The sequence below is a fragment of the Octopus sinensis genome, linkage group LG5, assembly GCF_006345805.1.
Source record: "Octopus sinensis linkage group LG5, ASM634580v1, whole genome shotgun sequence".
Lineage (NCBI taxonomy): Eukaryota > Metazoa > Mollusca > Cephalopoda > Octopoda > Octopodidae > Octopus > Octopus sinensis.
In genome coordinates, this window is record NC_043001.1 from 44,665,646 (window position 1) to 44,685,789 (window position 20,144).

Here is a 20,144-nt window from a genome sequence, read left to right on the forward strand (position 1 = left end):
ATAACTGAGATTCAGTTGAATTAGGCACTTAAGTTGAAGTACCAAATCAGTGCAGTATTTATCCATACAATTCAAAGTAAGGTGAATAAAATCAAAATAAGCAACAGGATATCAAGAGTTGATTCAGTATGACCGTTTCAAGTGGCTCCATTTAACTGAATACAGAGGAAATATTACCGTGGGGTACTATGGGTGATTGTTTATAAATTGATGTAATGATTGCATTGTTCAATTAAATGAAGCCACTTGAAACAATCTTACTGCATCACCTCTTGATATTCTGTTGCTTATTTTGATATATATATATAAAATATAAATTAGAGATAAGACCACTATTATGCAACTCAAACAGTGATAGACATAAACCAATACATAAATAACAAGTAATATATATAATAATTAATTTTTTTTAAATATATATTACTTGTTATTTATATATTGGTTTATGTCTATCACTGTTTGAGTTGCATAATAGAGGTTTTATCTCTAATTTATATTTTATATATTTATATTGTGAAAATTGATTTAATACTAAATTGAATTTTTCCCTGTAAGTTTGGAGTTATACTCCCTATTATTATTATTATTATTATTATTATTATTATTATTATTATTATTATTATTATTATTATATATATATATATATATATATATATATATAATTATATATATACTTATTTCATATATATTTATATATAATATATATAATTAATATAAACAGCAGTTTGTAAGGTTTCACCAAAAAGGAGAATTATAATTGTCACTATTTAGTATAAATATAAGTGTCTGATTTGGTATATTATTTGTTTGATTACTTTAGTTTGAATTGATATATTATTCAAAACAGTTTTGCAAGCCCCTGACAGACCCTGTCTCCACTGGCCTGAAGAAACAGGCTCTGTTGGGGGCCTGCAAAACTTGAAGTGGCATGGATTCTGAATCACTGTTTTGAATAATACATGTAACTCCTAATAAATGTATTGAGTGCCCTTTTCTTCATTTGTCCTCTCACTCGTATATATATATGAGTCAAGATTAATCAGCCAAAATTGTGAGGATGATCCGGTTCTTGACTGAGGATAGAAAGCTTCAAGTGATCCATCCTTGTTTTTTTGTATCGTCTATCTGGATGTTTTGTTGTCCCTTTTTGTATCACCCAGTTGTCCAGATGTTTTGCATTCCTGTCCCATTTTGTATTTTATATATATATATATATACCGGAGTAAGCACATAAATGTGAAACAAGGTGGAAAAAAGAGTACTCAAGTACCAGTGGTAGAGTAATATGCTTTACTGTCCGACGAATGAGAACGTGAAACTCCAAGTAACAGCTTTTGTTATATTTCTACTGCTTTTAAATAAAGTATATATATATATATATATATGATGGGCTTCTATCAAAATCTTTCTCTTTTTTTTCCCTCCACCTTACAAATCTCAGAGGATCTCCATAAAGGATCTTAGATAGAGCCCTTCAACTAGCAAAGCCATATAATTTTTATTTTGAGCTACTCAACTATTGCCTTTGTGTTTCCATGTAACTGACCAATATTGTTCTGTTCTTTACTTGCAGGTAGCCATGATAGATTTCCTTGACTGTGACTCCAAGACTACATGTGATGCCTGTATCAAAGAAGGAAACCCAGCATGTGGGTGGTGTGTTATGGAAGGCCAGTAAGTAAACAATTTCTTTAGTAAATGTCTTATGTGACCTTACTTTTCAGGTAAGGTAAAAGATCATCTAACAGCCACTTTACGAACACGATGTGTAAGCAGAAGAGTAAAAATATGCAACACTTTCTCTCTCTTTTTCTCTTTTTACTTGTTTCAGTCATTTTGACTGCGGCCATGCTGGAGCACCGCCTTTAATCAAGCAACTCAACCCCGGGACTTATTCTTTGTAAGCCCAGTACTTATTCTATCGGTCTCTTTTGCTGAACCGCTAAGTGACAGGGGACATAAACACACCAGCATCGGTTGTCAAGCAATGCTAGGGAGACAAACACAGACACACAAACATACACGCACACACACACACATATATATATATATATATATATATATATATATATATACATATATACAATGGGCTTCTTTCAGTTTCCATCTACCAAATCTACTCACAAGGCTATAGTAGAAGACACTTACCCTAGGTGCTACGCAGTGGGACTGAACCCGGAACCATGTGGTTGGTGAACAAGCTACTTACCACACAGCCACTCCTGCAAGCTACTTACCACACCGCCACTGAAGTTCAATATAAAGCAAGAGTTGTTGCTATCCAAATTCTAGGGATGAACATTCTATTTCTTTGTTAGAAACCAGCTGCTTCCTTTGAGGAAAAATTCTAATAAATAAATACCAAGAAGTAAAACATGCATACAAAACACCCACAAATGTACATAGGTAAACACACACACACACATATATGTACAATGTGCAAAACATTATACCTCTTTGCGATTGTGGAATCCAGAAGGGATTCCACAATGTACGTATATGTTTATTATCACCCTTTTCTTTCACCACCTTCACTGTCATCACCAGCATAATTCTCATCATCTCACTAATTGTTATCAATTTAGCTCATATACTGCTAAACCTAGGTCTTTTTTGGTTTTCTTATGCTTAGTTCCAGTTTTAATAATCTGGTTCTTGACATTTTTCTTTTATTCCTGTAAAATATAATTAAAATGCATTTATAGCATAGTTTTGAAAATAATTAGTTTCTGTGTAAGTGTGGCCTAATCAGCACCTGGCAGTCCAGTTAGCATGCTAATTTCTCTCTTTAATGTAACATTTTCAGTTTATAAAACTAATACAGGTGTGGAAGAATTTTTTTTCTGAAGTGCAATTAAGGCAGCAGCCCTCTAACTGACAAATACCTGCCTTACTCTAAATTTACAGAAATCTGTTGCCCTACTTCCCACTCTTTATTAACGAGAAGCCAAAATAGAGTTTATTTACTTAATCTGTATGGAGCATAGATCATTGATGACTATACTCTACTTTCCTCAACTCTGGGCTATCTTTTCTGCTTCTTTCCAGTTAGGTGCCAGCTTTTTCAACTTTACCTCAGTAGCCTACCTCCAGCTATTTTAGGAATCTTCTTTTCTGCCTCACTGGCTTCCAGGTCAGGGCCTGACATGTATTGCTGGATGTTAATTTCATTTTGGATTTTGCTTCATTGCATTATATGCTTTCCTGAGGGAAGTTCTTCATCTTCTGAGTTTTGTTGGTTTTGAATTGTCATCAATACATCTGTAACTTGACTTTTATCTATGTAGGGTTGTTGGCTTTATGCAAACCCATTCTTACTTCTGGGAAGAGCTTTATCCATATTAGTCTAGCCTCTAACCTTTGACCTGTCCAGCTTGGGAGCCCCTACTAAGAACTTGTGCTCTACTGGCATAGCTCTTAGAGTCACTGAGGCACACAAGCCATCACTGTCTTAACAAGGACCGGACTTATGTTAGAAAGTTGAGTTTGCATCCATATAATTCTTCTTGTTTCCCTGTAATGTTAGACAAGTTTAAAGTTTTGAAACCAGTCGTCTTAATTTTATTATAGGTGACAATTATCCACCTTTTCAGTTCTCACTGCACCTCCATAAGAACATTGAATTAAGGGACTATTTTTACATATTTGCTATCTAATATCATTACTAAAATGGTTCGTTCTTTGTTTTGTTAAAATCTCACATACCAATAATGAAAGAATAATGGATTCATATTTTGGTACAAGACCCAGCAGTTTTAGGAGGACAGAGTAAGGCAATTATTTGACTGGAATTTTATTTTATGGACCCCAAAGGATAAAAGACAAAGTTGACCTCAATGAAATTTGTGCACAGAACATAAAGAGCTGGAAGAGATGTTGCTATGCATTTTGTCCAACACTCTAATGATTCTGCTAGTTCACTGCCTTCTATAATGTAAGAATAATGCTATTTTAAAATGAATATATGCACATTTGGAAAATATTCATAAAGATATTTGTATTTTAATGTTATACATATTTAGTTAATGTTAAGAACATAGTTTTATATTTCTTTTGTTAGCCTCAACCTTGCATATTTAGCACTTTTTTTAGCTTCTATTCTTGAATACTTCTGCTCCTTTTAGAACATTATCATTTGGCAACACTGATCGCTATTGTTATCATCTTTATAATGATAACAAACCTCTGCACTCTTGCTTGAACTGCTAGAAGTAGCACCCAGTTCTGCCTCACCATCTTAAAAGAAGAAGGACACATTCAATAATATAGTCCTGGTCACGCCTAAAAGATGTGATGGCCCTGAGTGGAATGCTTTTGATCATAGAATTGCTCAATTAGGATTATCTTGGGTTAGGAGCAATATTATCATCTTCATTATCGTCATTGACTTTTTTGCTTGTTTGTTTTGTTTGTTTTTTTTGTTTGCCATTATTTAATTTCTTTATCATTTTATATTTTGGGTAATTTTGTTCCACTTCCTCAATAAACACATTTCTGTCTGTCTGTTCCAGATGTTCCAACCTTGCTGAATGTGCTGCATCCAAAGTTCAACCACATTGGGTGTCAGCTTCCAGTGGTTCCTGTCTTCAGATCATGGAAGTTCTACCAGAAGAACTAAGCCTTCAGAATATCACATCCAAAGCTGGAGTTGATCAGGTAGGTTTAAAAATATTTTTTACATATTGCCCTACAAATTCTTCTGTAGTAATCAGTCATACACACGCACACACACAAACATATGCACAAACCCTCACACAAACACATGTGTACACCCTCCTCATACACACACATACACACAACCCCATCCCCCCACACATTTATTTGTTGAAGAGCGTAGGCTCGAATGTAAAAGACTTTCTCACTTCCCAAGCATTAAACTAATACATCTGTTTGTTGTTTACACACCTGACTTTGTCTTTTGTGTTTTTGTAAATTCTCACTTTATATATATATATATATATATATATATATATATATATATGCTTCCTCTTAGTTTTTGTTATCTGAATTTTCTTATTAATGTTTCATTCCTCAAATTCTGAGGAACTCAGAACTACCGTTCAAGTATTTGAATGAATATTATCAACAGTTCAGTTTTGTACAGCAGCAGCAGCAGCAGTAATAGTAGTAGTAGTAATTTCTAATTTTGACACTAGGCCAGCAATTTTGAGGTGGATGGAGTCAAGATCAAAGACATGAAACCCAAAGTCTTGAAATTTAAAGTCTTAGCTTTAAATGTATTCTGACACTACTTTCAGTTTTTTTCCTTCTTGCAATGAAGAGTTTACATTCAATTTTACACACACACACAGGTGCATGCGCAAAAGAAAAAGATCTACTGCAAGTTATGACATTCTAGGTACAGAGAGTTTCTTTATCAAAGTGTAGCTGAGGGAGGTTGTCCATATGGCATGCATGGAAGATATTAGCTTACCTAAATCTCTCTTCTATAGTCAGCTTAGCTCTGGTGCCAGGCACCAAGGCTACTTACTGCTCTAAGGACTTGCTTGAAAATCTACAAGAGAAATCTGAAGACATGGGAATTGGAAACACTGAATATAATCTGGTGGAGAAGCTCTCGCTACCAAGTCATCAACACTTTGAAGTAGAAAAATGTCCAGCATAGAGCTGGATCCAATCTACACCCAAATAATGGAGACCACTACTGCAACATTTACAAGTGGATCTACAAATCCCAGATATGCCCGAATTCCCACAAGAGACAACATAACAAAACATTGAACTAAGAACACTTCGCTGCTGTGGTCTGCTGAACCCTCGTTCATCAAGATGACTAAAGAGTCCAGGATGTGTATATGTATCATATAAGCATGTTATTTTAATTTATTTACCTTTTTTTTTACAGGTGCGTTTTAAAGTTGACCAGATGAAGGCGCCACCATCATCTGATAACATCGGCTGTTTGTTCTTATCTGGCCATTCCAAAGAACAGACTGAAGCTTTGATTCAAAAGAATGTTGTGATCTGCCCCCTTCCCCATCACAGGAACCTACCAAGAATTCCTAAGGGTGAGGGTGAGTTTAGGCACATATCACTAACAAGCAGTAACAGGATTACTAACTACAATCTTTTTCCTATTTTGTGTTAATGCTTACATACTCATTCTCTTAACATCCATCCCATTAATACCATACTTATATACTAACTTAATACTAACTTATTATCCTACTCTATCTTCATTTCTCCATCCCATTCAAATTGCTTATTTTATTTTATTTTATTTTATTTTATTTATGATTCTATTCCTGGTCTAATATTTACAGATAATGCTGAGGTCAATCTTGAGTTTCAAGTTGACGGCAAGTCTATAGTGAAGAGAAGTGTCAAGGTTTTTGACTGTCGTGTTCATAAAAGGTGCGTTAATACAATTTGAAATGACAATACTACAAATTTTATCAGTGTTCTTCCTAACTTTCTATATTTTTACTTGTTATAATGACTTACACCTTGCTTTTGAAATTATTGTTATGCTGTATCTATACCAAATCATCCAAACAACAAGTGGTTTGAAAGTCAGGGATTGTTGTTTATAAGACAAGAAAATATACTGAAGTAACTTAGTCAAAAGAGGTGGTAAAGTGATCAATATCTCCAGGTGAAACTTGAGATAGGTGGCAATCAGAGTCTGGTGCTTGTAAAGCTTGCATCAAAGAGAATTTTGTTAAAGACAGCCAAAAGACCTAAATCTTAAAAGTCAAAAAGGAAACCTCTACTTGAAAGAACAGCCAAATTTCCTTCAACTCATACTCTAACATCTAAAAAGAAAAAGGGTCACAAGGATAAATGTAGTTCAGGGCACACAAAGCCTGGTAAAAATTTGGGAGGACAGTCATGGCCCTAATAGTTTTATGTTTGCTTGAACACTATTGACCTGGGACTAAACAACAACATTTAACCCTTTGCCAGTTTTGCAAATCACGTGTGATACACAGGACATGTTTCCCTGGCATCCATGCATCATATATGGTACACATTTCCTATATATTCAATCACCAGAGTAACTTGGGACTTATGAGAGGAAAGCTTTTTATTATACTCAAACATGAAACAAAGGTTAACTAAAAGCCTGAAAATGAACCTAGATATTTAGGACAAACTTATGAAAATAATTTTGACAGGCAAAGGGTTAAACAAGGTTAAAAATGGCTTCTTATGCAAAATTATTTGTTATTTATTTATGTTGTTTTACTAATATTTTTGCAGCTGCACAGAGTGCACAGGCAGCACATTCTCCTGTCAGTGGTGTCCATTCAGTGGAACATGCATTGATTCTTCCAGCAGTTCTTGTTCTGACACCAACACCATACAGTCTGGAGTAAGTACCCCCTTTTGTTCATACCTGATTCATTGAGAAAAAGAGATATGGCTCGTTGGATATGGCTTAGAACTATAATCCTATAGGCACTGGGTTCAAACCCACTGCATGAGGTTTTGTTGTGTATTTCAGTGTTACATTTCATTCTACATATATCTCAGATCTCATGACTATCAGCAATGTAAAATATAAATGTGCACTCAACACAAGATTATATGACATGAGTGAGAATGCATGGCCTAGTGGTTAGGTTGTTGCATTCATGATTGTGAACTCATGGATTCAATTCCTGGACTGGGTGGTGTGTTGAATTCTTACAAAATAGTTGTTAGTCTGTTGTGATTATCAAGGATGGTTGTCTGGTTGTGAAGTTCACTTCAGTTATATGTGGTTCCAGGTTTGACTGCAAGCAGGCTCTTGGCCAAGTGTCTTCTATTACAGTCTTGAGTTGACTACCAATGCTTGTTTGTGTAATTTGGTAAACAAAAATTGTACAGAAGCCCAATTTATCTACTGATTTAGCAAGGGAACTCCTATGTAGTCACACAGCCTGGAGAATAGTGCAAATTAATCTCATTGAATCAGTAATTAACCATCTTCAAAATAGTGACTGCACAAACCAGCAAAGAGATATTTTTGTTCAGCCATTCAGTCTGTTTAACCCTTCTGTTACCATATTCCTGTTGAAATGTGCTGCTTTATTTCAATTTATTCAATTAATTTTAAAAATAATAATGCATTTAGTAAAATAACTTTGTCATTAAGCTGGTGTTTGAAAAATTAATTAACATGAAATGTTGTTGATTGGTTTTAATTTAGACCAATTTAAAATGGTGAATGTTGCAGCCAAATCTCTTTCAACTAGCGCGTCACCAACTTTATAATGATGGGCAGATGAACCAGCAAAATAGCTTCCACAAGCATGGCTTGACTTACTGAATATATACTAAAATACAAGCTTTTCTTTCTCTATTTGAAATGGGAATTACACAAGCCAGTGAAAGATCTTCAGCATGATCATTTAATCATAGAAAAAAAAATGTAAAATAATGCTGATGTACAGTTTATTAAATAAGTCAAAGTGTATACATAGTACTTATTTTTTCAACCTTAGGTGGATGAAATAAAAGCAATAATAATAATAATATTAATAATAATAATAGTAATGATTTTGTTATCTCTGGTTATTCTAGCGCCAAGTTGATATCAGCGATCCCAATAAGTGTCCACGACTTGTCAACCCAGTTGCTGATATTGTGGTACATTCTGGAACAAAGAAAGAAGTCAGAGTCAAAGTAGAGAATCTTTTGGTAAGTCAATACAATCTCTTGTATCAGTAACCTGTAAGGTAGCTGCAACCTTCATACATCAACAATTCATCATCATCAATATTTAACATCCGTTTTCCATGCTGACATGGGTTGGACAGCTTAACAGGAACTAGCAAGGTCAGGGGCCATACAACATTCCATAGTCCGTTTAGGCTTGGTTTCTGTGGCTAGATGCCTGTCCTAATGCCAACCACTTTACAGAGTGTACTGGGTGCTTTTTATGTGGTACCAAAAACTTTTTATGTAGCACCTTGGTTTTAGGATCTCAATTTTGTTGTGGTGGACAGGTTTTCTCAAGTACAGCAATGCACCACATATCTCAGTCCTCTGTCATCTTCGTATGGTTCAGTATTTTGAGATTGGCCTTCAATACTTCGTCCCATGTCTTCCTGGATCTCCCTCTTCCAGAACTTACTTCCACTTTAAGTGCTCATACATTAATATCAATTTGTGTACACTGCATGTATATGTGTATGTATGTGCACATACAACAAACACATGTTATACATGTTACTTCCAAGTTCTGCTGTAAACAGCGGAAGTAAGCTAGAACACTAAAACTTAGTGTGCATACACAGCGGAGTTCAAGGTCAATCTGTGCCAAATGGCTTTATTCTGTGTGCTTTAGCTTCATTACTATGGCAACAGTCCGGATACTTATTGATCAGACCACGTATAAATTACTAATTCCAATTGTTAAAATAAAAGGGGAAAATTAATTGAATTAAACTAAATTAATCTTCAGTGATAGCAGTTTTGAAAGCTCATATGATTTTCATACAGAATTTTCATAGTGGTCATTGCTGGTCTCCATCTGATAACTGTTGCTACTACTATGACTATGATAGCTACCAGAAGGTGACCAATGACTACTAGCATGAAAATTTTGTATAAAACTGCTTTCGTAAAAAATTGATTTAATTCAATTAATTTTTCCCTTTCTATTGATATGAGTTATATTGTTTTAACAATTGAAGCCAGAAGCATCTTTTGACAAAAATGTAAGCAATATGTTTTGAATATAAATGTCCTTGTGTGGAGTTTCGTAACTTTTATAGATAGACAGACAGACAGACACATGCATGCGCACACGCACACACACACAAACATCATCATCATCATCATCACTACCACCATCACCATTTAATGCCCATTTTCTGTGCTGGCATGGATGGGATGGTTTGACAGGAGCTGGCAAGCCAGAGGATTGCACCAAACTCTGCTGTTTAATTTGTCATGATTTCCATGCCTTGATGTCACAACTACTGTCAACACATACACACACACACACTCATATATGTCTTCCTTGGTTTAATCAACTGCTTTTTGTCTAACATTTTCAGCCTGAACAGAAGAAGAATTTGAAGTGCCATTTTGAATATTTGGGTCAGAAGAAAACAGTACGTGCTGATGTCTCTGAGCCAGACCTTGTCTGTCAGAAAACAGAGGTTAGTTTGGAATGACATTATCATCATCATCATCATCGTCATCATTACTTTGTCTGCTTTTCCCTGTTGGTTTGGATTGGTCAAGTTGTTATAGTCTAAATCAGATCTTACTTAGAGTTACTGCTCTTCCAAATGCATCCAGAGCCACCTCTTTCTTATATGTTTCATTTTGGGTGTGGTTTTTGTGGCTTATCAGTCTTCCTGATACCAACCTATCTTCAGAATTGTATTGGGGGCATTTTATTGTGGCACCAGCTCTTGAGAGATTCTCTTCTTCCCAGTAATACTAAAGAATCCTCCCTACCCTATGTACATCTTAGCTTCCAATTTCTAACTCTCTCACCTATTACTAATGTTACACCTCACTTTTTTGTCACTTTGTCACCACTCATTCAAGGTAACATAACCAAGAGAGAACCAAAGTGAGAGGGAACTAGAAAAGGGAGTACCATTGATGATGAGATTTCTATACCAGTAACAGGATATGTCACTGCCTTTTACTACTTGTTTGACTTTGCAAGATACCAGTATGTGATCTCCCTTGCCAGATACTTTGGGTGTCTCAATAACTATCTTTGACAGTCTAACTGTCAACTTCAGCTGTTGGTCCCTTTGTTGTGTCCACTTGCAGTTGATCCCCTCTCTTCCTAATATCTTCTCCTTAATTAACAACTTCCTGTTGTAAATTTTCCTATTCTCTTATTTTTCCCCTTTTAGTGTCACCAAAGACGAGTGCACTGCTATCACTCCATACTCTTCTCTTCAATAAGTCTTAATTCCCTCTTGTACACTCTCTTGCAATCTGGAATACACCTCTGATTCTCACATGGTAAAACATGTGCAAACTTCTTACTTTCCCCTTGCCAAGTATACCTGGTATACTTCTCTTTGACGGCGAGCTGGCAGAAATGTTAGCATGCCGGCCAAAATGCATAGCCGTATTTTGTCTGTCGTTACGTTCTGAGTTCAAATTCAGCCGAGGTCGACTTTGCCTTTCGTCCTTTTGGGGTCGATAAATTAAGTGCCAGTTATGCACTGTGGTCGATGTAATCGACTTAACCCGTTTGTCTGTCCTTGTTTGTCCCCTCTTTGTTTAGCCCCTTGCGGGTAGTAAAGAAATAGATATACTTCTCTTTGACATTTTTCTTTACTCCCTTCTATCAATGTTTCCAGGCTTGTCTTACATCAGCCACATATCTGATCTGTTATTCATAAGCAGGTTTTCTCATAGAAACTTTCAGTTGTCCTCCTCACTCCAGACTACTTCTCTTCCATAGAAGTACTGCACTAGTACATTCTTTAAACCTGCAGCTGGCTGGGCCTGGAGTGGGGTCTTTCAGTTTCCATATCTTCATTCTCCAGATTGTCTTGCTTCACTTGGTCCATCTAGCTTTTACTCAGAAATTAATAACTATTTATCTATGTCATGTGGTACTTTCTTCACTACGGAAAGGCTTAGTATTCACAACCATCTTTCTGTCTTGTTTCATGCTGAGTATGAAATTTATCGGACTTGTGTGTTTGCCAAAGTGTTAAGTGATCAACTGGCTGGCAGATTTCCTGAAGTTAATGTAGCAAATGGTAAGATCATTTGCACCACAGAGCTCCAGGAACCTTGATTTCTCTTCATTCCTTGTATTATAAAAATAGCTTCCATGTACACTAGAGAAGCCATCATGTCCATTAAAAACAGCAGCCTTAATAAGGAAGTCACTGTTATTTGTTATTGAAGTAGTCTGCAGGAGGTACTCAAAAAGTATTTCTTCTGTTCATCTGCCAGTTTTAATATGTATGCAGAGATTAATGTTGTATTGTCCATGATTAATTTAAGCTTCATTATTCTATCACACACTTCAACTATCTCAATTAACTTATCCACTCATTTTCCTGCCAACAATATTCCTACTGCATTTACTCACCCTGCTGTGATGCACTCAGAATTTGAATTATATGTTCCTTGCCCATATGGAGTCTAGTTGGAGTTTCCCCTAATTTTACCATTTGTACACAACACACATTTAATTGCCTCTGCCCCAGTATATCTACAGTCACTTTAAAATTAGTTTTTATTTTGCTGACTTTGATAGTGACAGTGTTAAATTTTTAAACTTAACAGGAAGAGGTGGTTTCTAGTGGTGGGTAGGAAACTTGATGTTATTCTCCTGACAGGAAGAATTGAGTTTTCAGTGGTGGATGAGTAGACTGGTTTCTGTATTCTACATCTAAAAGGAAAAGAGTTAGTGAGGATATTTGGTAAAGGTCCAGATTGTTCTTATATATAACCAATTGCACCTTTTCATTAATTTTTTAGAGCTGGCTGAATTGTTTGCATGTTGGACAAAAAGCTTTGTAGCACTTTTTCTCACTGTTTACATTTTGAGTGTAGATCCTGCTAGGATTAGCTTTACCTTCCATTCTTTTGAGATAGGTAAAGGGTTTATGAGTGAGTAAAGCTCATTTGAAATAAATATTTTCTATGTCTACACTCATATTTGGTTTCCAGATATTAACACTAAAAACCTCCAAAGTTAATTGCAGCCCTATTTCTATAAGCCCTTTCTGATTTGTAAAAAGATTAGCTTATTATCCCAAATGTATAATGGGATGAGTTAGTATGATACCAGACAGACAACAGAAGGAATCATTTGTTTGTAACTTGCCACTGTGATATATTAGGAGTAGGTGTTCCCCTGTGGAAATATAAATATTTAACAATTTATCTCTCTTTGTTTTAGTTGTTATTCTTGTTGATCTTTTTCTTCTGCAGTTTGCTTATACTGACCAAGAAATTCCGTATGTGCCAGTGTCTTTCCGTGTAGTATGGGGTAATCAAAGCCTTCAACTGGACAACCCAGACAACATCCAAGGTAATTTACATTTTTCTCCCTTCCTTTCTCCTCTCTGTCTCTCATACTATAACAGTAGAATGACCAAGTGACATTCAAGAAGCCAATGATCTCTGATTTGCTATACTTATGGCTCAAGTCACAAATTTGATATGCTTTTTCATTTTCTATGTCTAACTGGAATCTTTAATGTTGATGCTGTAAATACTTCTGAAAGAGAATCGAGAAACTTAAGATTTGGTACATGCCATGTAATATTACATATGATGTCTTCCCTCTATGAGTGAGTGCTGAAAAGTTCCTGGCTTTAAGGGTATCGCAAACGGCCTGGTTGGAGTCCTAACCTTCTGAGTTCTTTTGCAGGGTTTAGAAAAACTAAAGGACCACTGCACTAAGTGTGTGAAGGAGAATATGTTAAATGAAATCATAATTAACTGATCCTCCTGTATTTTCTTTTACCTAAAACTTTTCAGCACCCCCTCCTATAGCCCACTAAATTTTGTTCACAAATACGTGTTACATTGGGCTTGAAAGGCAACAGTTATTGTGATTCTCTAATACCAAAATAATAGTTGTTTACAAATTATACATTGAATTGCCTTAGTAAAATTAACATGTTTATATAGAAACTGTAAACTTTATATTCAATAATGAATAATTATGGCTTTAGAAAGAAGCGAGCTGGTACAATCATTAGCTTGCCAGGCAAAATGCTTAGCAGCATTTCATCTATCTTTATGTTCTGAGTTCAAATTCCGCCTCAGTCAACTTTGCCTTTCATCATTTCAGGGTTGGTAAAATAAGGATGGGTAGGTCTCTTTTGTGTAACCAGTTGGTAATAAATAGAAGGTTCAAGTTATGTGGGTGACACTGTTCTCTTTTTCTGTCTTAAACAGTGTTAGTAAAACGTTTTATCATTGATATTTGTGTATTTCTTTATCTCTCTATGTAATTTTCTCTTTCTTTATCACTCTGTTACCACACACACATATCACTTTACTTTACCTTTCATGCTATCTCTCTCTGAATCTCATTCTCTTGCTCTGTTTAGTTCGTGCCTACAAATGCCGACTAATGGTGACAAACTGTGGTAAATGCCTCAGCATGGACAAGGAATATGACTGTGTCTGGTGCTCAAACAAATGTATGCTAGCAAGTAAATGTTCTGGAACAGTCCTGAAGAGATCTGACACGTGCCCCGATCCAAGGATCCTCCGGGTAAGAAGCTACCCTTTTAATTGATTTTCACCTTTTTCTCTAGTCTGGTGTAGATGTCGATGACATATACACCAGATTTCTTGGTTGGAAATCTGGTATTGTCAGTGCTGCTCCTGCTTTCTGTGTGTGTGCATGTGTGCATGCATGTGAGTCTGAGTGTATGATGTTGTTGCTTTGCTGAAAGAATTGAATATGATGCATGTTTAAACTATATACATTGCATATATACAGAATATACAGGCCAAAACCTTGTGAATGGATTTGGTAGCTGGGAACTAAAAGAAGCCTATTTGTGTGTGTGTGTGTGTGTGTTACTGCTTTGACATTGTGTGATACTTGTTTTTCAAAAAATGAAGAAGCTTTCATATGACCTCAGAAGAGAAGTTGGAGAAAACTGGTCAGCATATGACAGGATATGTACTCCATCAACAAGGAATGGTATATGGAAATGTTTGCCTATTATTTAAGACTGAGAATGAGGTAAGAAGGCTGCTTGCAGGATGGTTCCATAATACTGAGCATGAAAAATACAAATGCCATTGCTAATGTGAACTCTTGGCTCATAGTTACTTTTCTGTGCTGTGGAAGCAGGTGATAATTGCAGAAAAGACCTTGAGGAATATGTGTCAGGACAAGTGGGGATCTACATTCTGAGTTCAATTCCAGCCAGTGTCAACTTCGTTTCTCAGTATTCTTTGATTAGTAAAACTAAATACTAGGATACTACTGGAGTCAGTATAACAAATAGCAACTCCTCCCCAAAATTTTGTGGCTTTGATGCCAATGTTTGTAATCATTATTTTTTACTCTGTTTATTTGGGTTTTTTTTTTAAATTCTTGTTACAGTTCAGCCCAATATCAGGACCCATTGGAGGTAAGACAAATGTCACCATCACAGGTATCAATTTAGGAAAGCACATTGCGGACCTTAAAGATGGAGTGAAGGTTGCCGGGATGAAGTGTAAGGTGCTATCCCATGACTATCAACAATCATCAGAGTAAGCCACTTCAATTACCTATTACTTGTTTTAGCTGTAAATCAGATCAGTCCACATTGAGCAGAACTTTGAGAAAAGACATTCAACCCATGATCATCCTCTTTTTTTTTTATCCTGGGAACAGGATATACCACGTAACATTAATATCATTATCCATTGTGTACAATAGGAGCTGCCTTAAGGTAGATTTGGCTTTTTTTTAACAGGTCAAAAGGCCATATAGCAACTACTTCATTCACATGACAACTTTTTAATTTTTTTTTATGTGATGCTTCATATATATGTATATATACATACATATATACGTACGTATGCACGTACATACATACATGCATGATCTTATCTTCCACACAGTTTCTGACAATCAAATTCCACTCTCAAGATATTTGTCAAACCAAGGCTCAGTACAAAGCACTTACTCAAAGTGCCCTATCACAGAATCAAGCCTAGAACCACAGGGTTGCTAACCAAAGTTCTTAGCTACACAACCACACTTGTACCTATTAACACAATATTATTCACAATAAAAAAAGTAAAAAAGCAATTGTTATACATTGATTTATATAAACTAGTGTTCTCGTTTTGGATGCTGCAGTCATTCAGACAAAACCATCAAGTTTGTATTCCCTAGTGAGTAGACCATTGGCAAAGTCACTTAACTTTAGGGTGGTTCATATCATAGCTCATACGAGAATAAAAGTAAACCCTTTTGGGGATTTTGTCTGACACTTTACTGTTTCTACCTTTTCAATACTTTAAGGCAGTGAATTTCAAAGAACTGTTAGAGCTTTGGGCAAGACGCCTTGTGGAATCTATTTTGGCTCTTTGTATTCTGAGTTCAAATTCTGCCTCTCCCATTGACCTTTTTGTGACGGGAAGCACAGTGCCTCAGTTACATCAGTGTAAAAGCAAATGGACCCTGCACTAAAGTTGAGTAAATGCTAGGACAGAAAGTTTATTATTATCATCATAATGTGTCCCTTAATTTTCTGAATTCAAATCTTGCAGGAGTCAACTTTGCTTTTCATCCCCCGAGTATTAATATAAAGTATTAATCAAATACTGGGATTGATTTAATCAACCCTACCCCCTCACCTCTAATTTATTACTGTATGTCTGTTAGAAATAATTACTCTTATTAAGGATATTGGGTAACAGAGACTGTAAAGTACCAAATTAAACGACTTGAGTACATTGTTACTTACAGCTATATCTTAATTTCAAATCCCACTTGAGTGAAAAACAAAAGGAACTATACTAATCATATATTAAGAACAATTCAATCAATCTTGGAAATGCAGAAAGCAGAGTTGACCATAAATACCCAAGGAATTTATGTCTCTTTAAATTTTGTCCTCACCAATTCTGCCAATGGTTACCCTCATAAAACTAATGTTTTGTAATGTAGGCACAAAGCCACAAATTTTAGATAACTCCAGACTTCTACTTATTTTCTTGACCTCAAAGATGTAGTTAACCTCAACATGATTCACAGTCAGAATTTGCATAAATTTAACTATCTATTCCATCATCCACTACCTTCATAAGGCCTGAAGTATTGGGCCAGGGAATAAGTCTATCAAATCTCCCCCAGTATTTGCTTGGTACTTATTCTATTGATCATGGAAAGATTGGTAAGCAACAGCAATAAATAGATAGAAATATTACTAATCCATTGATTTCCCAGTGTTCTGAAAATTTAAGGTTCATTTTATTTTGTTATTTCTAAAGGTTTATTTGCGAAACAGAGGTTGTCAATAATGCCAAAACTGGAACAATTAAAGTGGAAGTAGCCAAGAAATATTCTGCAGAATCTGACAGCTTCTTCAGTTTCCTCGTAAGTTGGCTTTTTATATTTTTGTTTTAATAGCAGTATGTTTTACATTGATCACAGGATCTGTGTATATATATATACCATCATCATCATCATCATTTAACGTCCGTTTTCCATGCTGGCATGGGTTGGACGGTTTGACCGGAGTCTGGAAAGCAAGGAGGCTGCACCAGGCTCCAGACTGATCTGGCAGTGTTTCTACAACTGGATGCCCTTCCTAATGCCAACCACTCCGTGAGTGTAGTGGGTGCTTTTTATGTGCCACCAGCACAGGTGCCAGGCAAGGCTGGCAATGGCCATGATTGGTAGGTGCTTTTTACATGCCACCGGCACGGAAGCCAGTCAAGGTGGCGCTGGCATTGGCCACATTCGGATGGTGCTTTTCACATGCCACCGGCACAGGTATTACAACTACAATTTCCATTTGATTTTTTGATGTTGATGTTGATGTACTTGACTCAATAGGTCCCCTCAAGCACAGAATATATATATATATATATATATATATGTGTGTGTGTATGGTAAATGAAAGACAGAAGATGCAAGATACAAGAATTTTTATTAATCATGACGATTATTTTGACACATCTAGCATCGATCCCTCACGGGATTTGTTGTGTGATATATGGGTTCATAGAATCATGTGGCTATCACAGAAAGCTCTTCCAGTGGACTTGGCTTACATAGCAATCTGATACAGAGTAGTATAATTCAGAGTTCCATGTAGCTGAAATTATTACATGGAAAAGGCTGCAAAATGGTCATAATCCTAAGAATGGCAAGTGGTTAAATAAATATATTCACCTCTCATACCTCCTGATTTTATAATTTATATAGCATATATCAACAATAATAATAATAATAATAATAAGGGTTATTACGAAGTGGCATAGCATTACCCTTAATTCTTTTTGTGTATATACAGCCTTACATAGAACTATTTTGAATACCTGACTGAGAGCAAACTGGTAAACGTTTGGAATAATCCCTTACTATTTACTAATATATATATATATATATATACTTATGTATATGTATATATATATGTGCCATCCGAACGTGGCCAATGCCAGCGCCGCCTTGACTGGCTTCCATGCCGGTGGCACGTAAAAAGCACCAACTGATCATGGCTGTTGCCAGCCTCGCCTGGCACGTAAAAAGCACCCACTTCACTCATGGAGTGGTTGGCATTAGGAAGGGCATCCAGCTGTAGAAACACTGCCAGATCAGACTGGAGCCTGGTGCAGCCTTCTGGCTTTCCAGATCCCGGTCGAACCATCCAACCCATGCTAGCATGGAAAACAGATGTTAAACAATGATGATGATATATATATATATATATATATTGTTGTTATCATAAGAATTTATAAACTTTTGAGAGAATGTGAAATCATTCTATTTTTTAAAACAGAGGATTTTGAACACATAAAACTATTAATAATAACATGTATATATTGGGTTGAAAAATCATTTTGGATAGAATAAGTTAAGGCTGTCCATGGGACTTCTATCCAAAATATTTTTTCAAGCTAATATTTACATTCTGTTATTAATAGCTTTATATACTTAGAGATCCACTGTTCCAAACAAAGTATGTATCATCATCATCATTATCATCATTGTTTAATGTCCATTTTCCATGCTGGCATGGGTTGGATGGTGTGACTGAGGTCTGGAAAGCTAGCATGCATTTCATGTGAAATTACAATGCATAGATTTCATATAAGATCACTAATTGTCATGTTTGTGTAACCTAAGAATTCATGGTGAATTACTATAAATAATCATTTTCTTTTAATTTTTCTAATTTTCTTTCACAGACCCCATCTTTGAAGGAGATCACTCCGAAAAAAGGTCCAAAATCTGGTGGAACTCATGTGATGATCCATGGCGACCATATGAATGCAGGTAGTAGATGGGACATCATTGTTGGTAGCAACCCCTGTGAAGTTGTAAGGTAAGATATTTAATAGTTTCATTATTATTGTTTTATTTTGTGAGGTGGTAGAGCCATTAGCACACTGAACAAAAGGCTAAGCAACATTTCTTCCAACTTTATATTTTGAGTTCAAATTCCACTTGGCCCTCTTTGTCTTTTGTCCGTTCAAGGAGTCAGTAAAATAAGTACATGTTGAGCACTGGGGTCAATGTGATCAACTAGTCCACACTCCCAAAACTTGAGGCTTTGTGCCTATAGTAAAAAGTATTATTACTATTACTTTGTAATTTTTTGTTAGTTAGAAGAGACTGAGCAGTGCTTTTCTTCTCCTAGTGGCTTTCCTGCTGTTGATGTACATTTTGAACAACTGTAGGTCAATGTCTGCAGATAAAGCATTGGCAGGAGTGAAGTGAGAACACTTCCAGGTATCAGTGCATGGGGGGAAGGATTAGATCAGTGTTTCCCCAACTTATGTTTTTGCTAGACCTCACTATAACTTTCCAGTAAAATGTATACCCCACCAGTAGTTGGAAAAAAAGTATAAGTGTAGTGTGTTTGCTGGGCAAAATGTTTTGCAGCATTTCGTTTATTTTTATGTTCTGAGTTCAAATTCCACTGAGAATAACTTTGCCTTTCATCCTTTCAGAGTCAGTAAAATAAGTACCAGTTGAGCACTGGAGTCAATTTAATTAACTTAGCCCCTTCCCCAAACTGTTGAGCCTTGTACCAAAATTTTAAACCATTATTTATTCACTGTCTTCAATTCTTATTTTATTTTTGTTGATTTTTTTAAATATCTTTTTATCTTCACAGTCAAAACGCCTCAGTTATTGAGTGTGTTACTTCAGCAGAGGGTTCCATTACATCAGCTGATGTGTCAGTAAGTTTCGGAGGATTACTGAAGCACCTTGATGAGAAGTTTGAATTTGTTGATGATCCAACCATTACAATGGTGGAACCTAATAGAAGTATTCTCAGGTATGACACCTGCCTTGTTTTTCATTTTTCTCTCTATTATCCATATTGTACACACTCATCACACAGGAGGTTCTTCTTATCTGTGCTAAGCAATATTTCTTATGGCTTTATGTTCTGAGTTCAAATTCCACTACAGTCGACTTTATCTTTCATTCTTTTGAGTACTGGCATTGACGTAATCAAAATTTCAGGTCTTGTTTCCTAACAATTCAGCCC

At 35.8% G+C, this 20,144-nt stretch overlaps 1 protein-coding gene across 5 annotated transcripts in view; it reads left to right on the forward strand.

Moving 5' to 3' along the window:
- Positions 1–20,144, forward strand: part of LOC115212076 (plexin-A4-like) — a 129,326-nt gene that overhangs the window by 92,904 nt on the left and 16,278 nt on the right. For 4 of the 5 annotated variants that reach the window (XM_029780884.2, XM_036503373.1, XM_036503370.1 and 1 more), the window contains exons 5-17: positions 1,574–1,674; positions 4,512–4,656; positions 5,867–6,035; positions 6,285–6,375; positions 7,225–7,336; positions 8,530–8,646; positions 10,011–10,115; positions 12,883–12,982; positions 14,013–14,179; positions 15,026–15,177; positions 16,909–17,014; positions 18,832–18,968; positions 19,764–19,928. In XM_029780884.2, coding sequence (XP_029636744.1) covers positions 1,574–1,674; positions 4,512–4,656; positions 5,867–6,035; positions 6,285–6,375; positions 7,225–7,336; positions 8,530–8,646; positions 10,011–10,115; positions 12,883–12,982; positions 14,013–14,179; positions 15,026–15,177; positions 16,909–17,014; positions 18,832–18,968; positions 19,764–19,928 — 1,667 coding nt within the window. The remainder of the gene's footprint in view (positions 1–1,573; positions 1,675–4,511; positions 4,657–5,866; positions 6,036–6,284; positions 6,376–7,224; positions 7,337–8,529; positions 8,647–10,010; positions 10,116–12,882; positions 12,983–14,012; positions 14,180–15,025; positions 15,178–16,908; positions 17,015–18,831; positions 18,969–19,763; positions 19,929–20,144) is intronic. The other variant, XM_029780885.2, reaches the window with a different exon arrangement.